Source organism: Pseudochaenichthys georgianus, chromosome 21 (genome assembly GCF_902827115.2).
Source record: "Pseudochaenichthys georgianus chromosome 21, fPseGeo1.2, whole genome shotgun sequence".
NCBI classification, from domain to species: Eukaryota; Metazoa; Chordata; class Actinopteri; order Perciformes; family Channichthyidae; genus Pseudochaenichthys; species Pseudochaenichthys georgianus.
Window position 1 is genome coordinate 5,952,870 of NC_047523.1, and position 10,211 is coordinate 5,963,080.

General features: G+C 45.0%; 1 protein-coding gene across 2 annotated transcripts; it reads right to left on the minus strand.

Moving 5' to 3' along the window:
* Nucleotides 1-1,740: 1,740 nt before the first annotated feature.
* Nucleotides 1,741-9,157, minus strand: arglu1a (arginine and glutamate rich 1a). Of its 2 annotated transcripts, none has more exons than XM_034109763.2 (4): nt 8,551-9,157; nt 6,657-6,915; nt 3,779-3,862; nt 1,741-3,160 (listed from the first exon to the last, which is right to left on the minus strand). In XM_034109763.2, exons 1-4 carry the CDS (start codon nt 8,868-8,870, stop codon nt 2,996-2,998), a joined length of 828 nt encoding a protein of 275 aa, XP_033965654.1. In that variant the 5' UTR covers nt 8,871-9,157; the 3' UTR covers nt 1,741-2,995. The 2 variants fall into 2 exon arrangements, with proteins under 2 accessions (XP_033965654.1, XP_033965655.1); XM_034109764.2 differs by having other exon boundaries at nt 6,657-6,882; nt 8,551-9,152.
* Between the last annotated feature and the right edge of the window lie 1,054 nt (nt 9,158-10,211).

A 10,211-nucleotide genomic window follows, 5' to 3' on the forward strand; every position in this document is an offset into this window, starting at 1 on the left:
GACTGGCACGCGGCTCTGCGAACGGGCCCATGCAGTTCTCTAACATAGGCTGTAGGATGTGTACTCATTGACCGAAATAAAACAATGCCATTTAGAGAGTCTACATATTTTAAAGATAGTATTTTATAACCGTGAGAGCTTGATAGTTGTGTTTTTGTTTTCTTACACACCAAGGTTTAAAAGTGGCTGAATAAAAAAATAACTAATATGCCCGTTCTTGAAGCTATAATCATTGATTTAATTTGAGTAAATATGTGCCTCTTCTGTCGTCTGAAGTAACGCATCTCTTAAGGTAATTTCAACATATTCTTACCTTTATATGTCATGTAAATTATGGCTTGTCATCAAATGTGTTGTTTGAAAAATTGTGGATGACAGCGCAGAGGAAGTTTTGAGTTTCTTTATTTTTAAATCTCTTCCTTCCTGCCTTTAAAACAAGTCCCTCAGCCCGACGGGCAATGAGCTGTGGAACGTCTTTCCTGAAAACACACACGCGCGCGCACACGCACGCACGCACACACACACACACACACACACACACACACACACACACTTACTTCACCGTGAATCTCTGAGGTTGACACTTGCAAACAGGAAAGCACTTTGGACAGGACTTTAACTATTGTTGTTCCAACATTGTTCAAAGATAATCAAATGGAAATTGTCCTGCAGACAGACAGGCCGCTAGGTATTCAAACAGACGCGAAACAAGTTTCGGGAAGCTCAGCTTGCCTTTAAAAGAACATTTAAAACAACTTAAGAAAAAATTGTAAAAATGAATAGCCCGACATCAATAGCATAACCTGACACTTCTTTGTTTACTTTCTATATTCAGCTTGGAAACTTTTTTTAAACATTGATTTATCTCCAAGTAGCCTATACTCATTTGTTTCTCTTTTAATTTAGTTTGTGGGGGAAATGTTCTCTAAACCAGCTGTAGATCTTTTTTTAAACTAACTAAATGTAGGCTACCATGTATTAATTAAATGACTTGTATCAATCAGAAACAGTCCGTGAGAGGCCGCGGTGAGCCCCGTGTGTTCCGTGGCACCGGGGTCCGCTGGTGTCGGACTGTGGACTGTGCTGGGTCTCTCTAAACTACAGAAAACGGTTGGCAGGAGTCACCAATTAGTAAGCAATTAAAATAATATTAGGTTCGTTTGCTCCTCTGATTCAAATAAACAAAGTAACCCGAGTTTAAATACTCACCTCTCAATCCGTTATTGCTTGACATGCACTTTTCGTGATCGGCCCGTGCCGGAGGACGAATCCCTCCGTCTCACCCTTTCAACTTATTCGCTTAAATAGAGGCACTTTAAACAAATCGTTAAAGATAAATTATATATACATATATATATACATACTTATATATATATATGGATACATTCGTTGAGACTTTAAGCAAACTGCTCCCAAACACAGTAGTACGTGTTGAGGTGATTTGCCATGTTGAATATGAGAAGCATGATCTCCATCAGCAGCCCGTCTGAATCCAGCTGCTGTTACAGGGTTTGTTAACTTGATGTATCGCTCAGCTCAAGGGTGGAAATGGATCGTAGTGCGAAACAAAGCCGGTGTAATGTCATTAAAATGTGCCAGTCTGAAATACTACTTCTTTAAAACGGTAGTGTAAAGTGCTTTTAATTAACTTATGTGTGAGCGAGAACTCAATAAAAAGTCAAATGGAAGTTGAGGAGCGTTTCCTTTAAACTTCTTCACATCATCACACAGACACACGAGTGGCATTCAATGGATTTATTGAACTGTTCAGTCCCTTGACATTTGGGGGAAATTACATGACAAATTCCAAGTCCCACAAAATAACAAAAAGTCTTTATATACCCACCTTAGGTCAGCCTGCCTGCCAGTCACACACACAAACAAACAAACACACACACACATTCGCCGTCACACTCACACTGCTGCTGACCGTAAACCTGCTCTTACCTGAACTTGTCCATCCTAAACGAATCAAGACTTACCAAGCGAGGCGCATTGCCAATTTTAATTTCATCTACAAAACTGTCATTAATGAAGGGACTGTATGCTCGGCTGTTCTCAAATTCTCAAAATGCAAAACTCAAGTATTACTGTGACTTTTGTGATCAACTTCCTAACACAATCTGAATTTGGGGGAGGAGGAGGGGGAGGAGTCAGCACATCACAGCAAGGCTAATAAAGTTACATCATACAGGAAATGCACTCTCCCCTGCCTTTACCCACAGGCCCCCTTTCACCGTGGACGACACACACGTCCTGTTGTAAGGATCGGTCGTGGGCAGCTTGGGAGTCGGGCTGCGTTAACCTGCAGCGACTTCACACCTAACACATTTCCTCTCAGGTCGACATGCTGCTGTCATGTTAGGGAAACAAATGATAAACATGGCAGACGGAGCGGGAGCAGAAAGAAAAGAGCGTTCTGTGAACGGCGCTCACGGGGAAGGAAGGACCGTGGAAGACACGCCGCAGTCAGCTGGACGGGAAGTTCACTGTGATCGGTCACACCGCGTGCTTCAGATGACACGGAGAACAGCAGGCCAACTCCCAAGCTGCACACGAGCGGTTTACAGGAGACTGAAGTACACAAAGTCACACATACTCTTCTAAACGGGGGACTGGAGTTCTATAGTAGGCTGCTGGCTGTGGACACACGTAGAGAGGAGCGCACAGGTGCTCGCTGTTAAGACTGAACGGGGGCATGTTAAAGCATTCTACATCAAAAGGTCCCTACAAGTACAAAAAAAAAGCACAAACAGGATTCATCTGTGCGGTGGGGGAGGGGAAGGGTGGAGGAAGCAGTCGGGTCCTTCTTGGATGAAGAGCTGCCTCCTCTTCAAGGTAGTGGGGTCTTTCACAGCGACAAGCACAGGGATGCGGCCCGTTCCTCGGCCGTCCTCCTTTCGGCGCTTCCAAAACGAAGCGAGCGTTCCGCAGAGGAGGAGGAGGAGCGGGGGGCGATCGATGACAATGGGGGTCATGGAGGTTGGGAGCAGTCTCATTCCGTGGCCTTGAGGGAGAAGGACAGCTTGGGCCTGGACTTGCCCTTGCCCAGGATGATTTTCTGCTCCTCCTTCTGCTGCTTTTGACGGTCCTGCTCCAGCTTCATGCGCTCCTCGTGAATCTTTCTCTGCTCCTCTACAATACGCAACTGCTCCTCGGCCTGCGGACGGAGAGGAACACACAACAGGGGTCAGACAAGGTCACAACGAGACACTGCTGGCATCGGGGTTTCAACCACGGTAATAATAGAAAAGAAGGGTTTACTAATTAACTCAAACTAAAACCTAAATAAGATTAGGAACAGTTTTAATTGCCAAAAAATGTCCAGTCTTAAAAAAGGAGAGCTCTTTATAACATATTGACTAAGACGTTAGGAAATATGAAAAGTAAAAGAATACGGAACCAGGAGAAAATAATTGAATCAATGAGTCAGTACATTTTTGTAACCGTGCAATGGCAAAACTCACACTGGCAAGTTATGAGACTCAATTATACGTTAAGTCTTTTGCCACTTCCTTCTGCACGTAAGAAGGCACACGTATCATTGGCTGTGATCAGGACGGTCACATTTGTGGGTATCAATACATGTTTTTAAGAAAATCCCTGTTTTTTTGTTTTAAATATACGAACATGGCTTCCAGGTCTTCTGAGGACATTAAAGCGATGAGTGTTTCCGTATGTGAGGAAGGCGGCATGCAAAACAACTAAATTGAGGGTTATGAATTTTAGGCAAATGGAATAAATGTATGAAAACGAGACAGGAAGTAGCAGGGCGTACCAGTTTGGCCTGAGCGTCGGCGATCTTGCGGTTATTCTCCTCCAGGATTTTTTCCAGCTCCTCCCGCTTAGATTTTTCTTCCTCCTAGACGGGTGACACGGTGCCATGTTAGCGCACGAACAGGCTACAGCCACAGAGCACTTTATGCACACACACACACACACACACACACACACACACACACACACACACACACACACACACCCTCTAATTGTCACACATACCAGCACACACACAAAGTCATTGCACCACAGAGAAGTTTGTTTAGCCTCTCGCACATACCACACTGTGGCATTCTCTGCAGTCAGCCCGAATTCTTAAAAAATACAAAGAGGGGTCAAAACGCATATAGAAACTGGGGGGGGGGGGGGGGAATTCACCGGCAACTACTTTTCCCTCCCCTACCCTTTAAGGAATAATTAAAGCTCATTCGCTGAACTATCCTAAAATGTACACAAGAATTAAAAAAAAAAAATAGAAGGGGGGGGGGGGGGGGTCCCACTCATCACACTTGTAAAAATAAACATATAACTGACAGACAACACAATCTAGAGGAAAATAGATTTAACGTCATTATAAGCATGAGAAAAAAGGATACAAATAAAGGAGGGAATAGTTTTGGCTCACCGATGCACGTATACCTACGCTTTTTCCTTGCCTGTGTACCTACACAACTGGTGAAAGCATTCGGCATTAAACAGTTGAATATTTACTGTCTCGTCCGGACTGTGTGGCCCCTGCAGAGGCAGAGAAGCGCTCCTGGGGCGGGTGGGTGGGTGGGTAGGTAGGTATGGGGGGGACTCTGCCATACTGCGCCGGCGGCACTCCTCTTTATAACTGATCTCTGTACTGCTCAGCCTTTGCCTGCAGCCACAGCTCATTCTGTTTAAGGGGTTATCCGTTCTGTGCGGCGGCCCCACAGGAGAGGACAGTACAAAGCGGGGGTCCACGGTACACTTACAGTACAGGACACGAGTCACGGTGAGCTGAAGGCTGCAGGCCAGCTCGGGGGTCAAGTGCTAGTTAGGAAGACGCTGAGTTGTTGTGTTTCCAAAATAAAAACAACACAAATGTATTTAAGTAACAGTCTCAAAATGTAGCAGCAAACCCTATAGGAGAAGTCATGAGTACAAAACACAGTACATTGGCTTTGCTAGAGAGAAAGCTCTTCCAATTAAAATGATTAGGAAAATATATATATATTAACAGATTAAAAAAAGGTTAGACCACAGATAGTCAAAACAGGAAATGTCCGTCATTGTGTATCCAAGAGCAGGTGGCGTCTAACAGAAGAATCCCAGGAGAAGGATCGTTAAAGAGAAGGTGGGGGGGGGGGTAAGCATAACACCTGCACAGGACAAACGGTCTGAATTAACAAATGGGATTAACATTTCTACACATCAAATTGGGTTTGAAATGTCAGCGTAGCAGATAGGAAATCTCCACTTGTGTTTTTAAAACTCAGGAGCCTTCAGCTGAATACTCTACACGCTGGTTATAAAAGGGCCCGTCTCCCGGTCCTGTGAGTTACACGGTGTCGGTCTGAGAGTGGGACATTCAGACACGTAGCGGCACGGCCACACGGCGGCGTGCGTTGAAGCTTCAACGCTTCTGCCCCTTCACTTTGAATGGGGTGACGTCACACTTTGCCGAAATGCATTGTGGGAGTGTCGCTTCGCTTTGCTCGCTAAAAAAAGTTGAGCAATGTTCAACTTTTGAAGCTTCGACGGAAGCGTCAGCCAATCAAACCATATGCCAGTACAAGCTCTAGCCAATTAAACTGCGTGCTTGTGTGTCCGGGGCGGGATATTCATGTGATTGGTTGTTGGTCTAGCTTCAAACACGCCCGCTGGCAAGCTTCAACGCACGGCGCCGTGTGGACGCTGCGTAAGGGGGCACGGGGCTGACCCAATAAGTCCTGGGTGAAGGAGGCTTGCTAGGACTACATTTCTCACCCGATTACTCCCGAGCCACTGGCTGCTCCCTGTGAGTCAGGGTCACTAGGCTTTAGCCGCCCTTCTCATACACAATACATTATTACTGTAGTATAAACAAAGCCCCTTTTTTAATGAAGCCTGGGGCGGCAGTGGACAGGCTCCGTCAGACAGCTTCACTCTCCAAAGGAAAGGGAGAAGCAGGGGGGCTGTACTCACTTCAAAAAGCCCGAAAAGGGTTCATCATAAAAAGTGTTACAGGACATTAGGAAAACTCATAGAAATCAAACTGAAGCCTATTAATAGAGTTTCTCAAAACTTGTAGGTATTTGGTAAGTTTCAAATGGCAAAAAATGTTCAGAGCCGGTGGTCTTAAAATAGAGAGCTCAAAAAACAGAACCGGGGGGGGAATGAAATAATGAAATCAGTTAATTTTTGTAACCGCGCCATGGCAAAACTCTCACTGGTAAGTTAAGGAGACTCTCTTGAGACGCCATTTACATTGCCCCATGTGTAGAAAACAGGCAATTATACTTTAAGTCTAAACTGCCCATTTCCAGCATAACTCTGGCTGTGAGAACCACACGTCCCATACTCCTAGTGACGGCAAGAAAAAGGATGTGAATGTGTGTACATGTTGTAGTTGTATTACTTTAAATAATTGTAAGCCTTGTGCACGTAAGTTCATGCACATTTTCTTATCCGACATATTTAAATGTGTAAGAAATAACAATTTTGACAAGTTAAATTGACAATGAATTAGATTTATTAGTAACGCTTTTGCTACATGAAGTCCCTGCAGGCTGTGCATGTACCCTCCCTGCAGTGAAACTTGTACCATGGCTAGATCACGCATGTCCTGGAGAAAGGCAACAGTGAGACCAGCTGACTGGGGAAGGTATGTAGGGAATGGAGGGGCTGCGTTCCAAACGACCGAGCGTTACCTCTCTGGCCTTCTGGGCCGTGAGCTCTGCCTGCCGCTGTCTCTCCAGCTCCTCCAGCAGCTGACGCTCCATGATGCGCTTTGCCTCCTCCACGCGCCGCAGCACCTCCCGCTCAATCTCGTCCTTTCGCTTCTCCAGCTCCTCCTCCACCCTCTTGGCTACCAGCTCCTCCACCCGCCGCGCCGTCTCCTCCTCGATCAGCTTCTCCTCGATCTCCTGCTGCCGGCTGGAGGACGGAGAGGGAAACAGATGAGAGGAGCTATGAGAGCGGGATCACAGAGGGAAGGATGCAGGGATTTATCATAAGGCTCACGTGCTGCCCTGCCAAAGAAACACATTCTACTACACTGAGAACAAAACAAGGGAGTGAGTCACCAACACACATTTAAGTATCTTGGCTTTTTAAAAATGATTTAGAAAATGATATCTGCAGCAGTGTGAAGTTGTATCAATGCAATATATCTTCACATGTTGAAGTATTTATTGTCATAAGGAAGTAGCTACAGTGTAGTGATGGCAATGAAAAACTGCTCATTGTCATAAAAGATGAATATGGGAAATGTAATGGAAGAATGGTGTGAAGTAGTGAAGGCACAGAGCTCAGGATATGTATATATTACTTTATAATGCTTAGTCTAGTGTTGTTTTTCCACTCAAATGGCTACAGTGGGTTGATGCAGATGGAGGATCATCCTGTTAACCTATTGGAAATTGTTCTTTCATTCTCCAATTAACAGGAAGCTATTAGGAGTGGATGTGTGTCGTCACATCGCTCCTGGCCCCACTGTAAACACACAGCCCACCCTGCCTGGATCTTATTTCATTTTGTCAACCACTGGGAAACCAGAGACCGTTCCAGGCCCAAGTCCTTCCTTATCTCCCAAGTGTCGGTGTCAGGATATTTACATGTGTATACCAGGAAAAGTGGCCTTGTGACCAGGGGTTAATGAAAGAGCCACTCAGGAGGCCAGGTGTTGGGCAGAGGCTGGGATCTCAGGTGTCTGTGCGCCTCTGGCTACCACACACATTCACAACAGCAGCTTTCCTGTCAGACAGATAGAACCTGCCAGCAGACAAGAAGACTAGCTATGGTCATTATGTGTGGCAAACGCGCCAGTGTTTTAACACAGAGAAGCGCAGTCTATGTGAAGGGTCAAGGGGTTTATTGGTACATGTATTGACAGCCAAGTCAATTGTTTTCCTTTGTGCAACTCCATGTTAGACTGCAGCAAACTAGTATGTCCATGTTAATGTATGCATTGATGTCATTCTCAATAACCAATGAGTACCATAGGGGAGGTTAAGGTAAAAAAGGTACGAAAAATCACTTGTGTCAGATAATGATCCATAACACATTCAGAGGTTAATGTAAAGCACAAGTGCAGTTACATTAAGACCAGGTTGATATAGCTGCTCATTAATGAGTAAGACAATTACCACATTTTAAAACTGTTGGTTGACTAACTGCACAGCATCATGCATTAGATTAAGGACCAGTGACCTGTTGTACTGACAGTAATACTTACAACAAAGTTGAAATGTCCTCATTGACACTATGAAGAGTGTAATAATGATAAGCATAGTGCAACAACATGGCTGCCATTATAACATGGGAATAATCTTAAAGTTAAACTTAACTTCAAGTGCAGCCAGGCTGAAAAGGTGAGCTGGCCCCTGCGTTGCTTTCTTCCCTGACAGGGATAATAATGTGTGTGCGTGTGTGTGTGCTCAGGGCCTGTGGAGCCTAGCTAGCATGCTTTGGCTGCTAGCATGCTAGTGCAAAGAGCTGACGCTATCCATACAACTGAATGGAGCTAGCCTAGCATTTAGCTTAGCACATATTGCAGTTCATTTTACGTTCGATTTACAGAGTCTTTCATTAAAATATACTTACATCTTCCTCTGCCTCTCCATTTCTGCCCTTCTCTCCTCCTCCTCTTTCCTCTGCTTCTCGTCCAGAGCGTTTCTCTTGCTCAGCGTCCTACCGAAGATATCGATGCGCTCCGGCGGCGTGGCTGGTCTTTCTCTGCGGGCTGGGGCTGTGGTGGACCGGGATCGAGAACGAGATTCTCTGCGACGGTTCCTTTTCGCTTCCCGGGACTTGGACCGCTTCTTGGACCTCTCCCTGTCTCTGGACCGGCTCCGTTTCTTGCTGTGCTTGCTGCTTTTGGAGTGTTTGGAGCGGGACGAGCTGCGGCTCCGAGATCGGCCCATCTTGACCAGCTCCGCTTAGCGTTACACCAAACTACGGTGCCTTGTGCCTGATATGTAGGCAATACTGCGAATCCTGTTGCACGAGCTCCTTTTCAAACGTATTGCTTACAGCGAGGTACCAAGTAAAATTGCTTCAATGATTAAATTCTGGAGAAATAATCATTTAAACTGGTTGTTATTTGCCCTACTAACTCTCTGTAAAGAAAGATGGCGGATTGTCGACTATTCCGTTTCCCAGCAGGCACCACGGCTTTCGGTATTTTCCGGTGGGTTTCGGGAGAACCCAGTCAGGTGAAATCCTAAATCAATGTACAGAGCCCTGAGTTGCCTTAACTTTGTCAACATACAGATATTTAGAACATGTTACGTTTATAAATTATTGAACAATTGGCGTCTATAAAGCCTTTGTGTTCAACAGTAATAATTACTTTCTATACATGAATAACCGAAAGCCAGTTTGTTTTCATTTTCTCACATAGTGCAGTTTTGGGTTGTTTGTACTGCAAAGTCAAAGTTACACTTTATTTGAACTGTCAATGATATTGTACATAATTAAAACGTTTTTACCCTCAAAATAATTACTAAATGTGTGGTCTTGAAGTAGGCTACTTATTGTGTGCTCTCAAGTTATCAAAGTGGTTGCACAAATAGAAGCATGTAATGTATCCAGGCCCGGACTGGCCATCGGGAGGACCGGGAGGTTTCCGGACTGGCCATCGGGAGGACCGGGAGGTTTCCCGATGGCCTGGCCTGTTAAGTGGCCTGCTGGCCTGAGGATTTTTTTGTTAATGTATATATTGTGAACGCAACGCTGCGCAAATGTGGGTCTGACTCTGCCTCACAGAGGGTGACTAGCTGTCTACATGATGTGGCCTGCCGACATGGCCACTTTCATACAGATCATACTAATGCCCTTGATTGGTCTCTTTGTGTCATTCAAGCTCGGGGGGGTGTGTGTTAGTGTATGTGTGGCGCGAGCGAGTGAGATAAAGCGCGCGCAACGGTTACATGTAGGCCTATTGTTGTTGTTAGCATCTGGTGCTAGCTGCGCTAACGGATATCAGGAGCTTTTTCAACAACAAGGTGGTTGGAGAGTCCTCTCCAGTCAGACTGAGAGACTGATAACTACAGCTCAGGTGAGGTAAAGGACTCTCTGAGTGTTTAGATAGTTAACTTAGTCTAAGTTATCTCTGTGGGTCTCAAAGGGTTTGATCACCATTTATGTAAACACATATTTCCATTTGAGGGGGGAGTGATTAGTAAAATATGCATGAATAATAAAAAAAAAAACGTTAACTAGGTGAAAAAAGGCAAGATAAACTATTAAAACTTGTTGAGAGC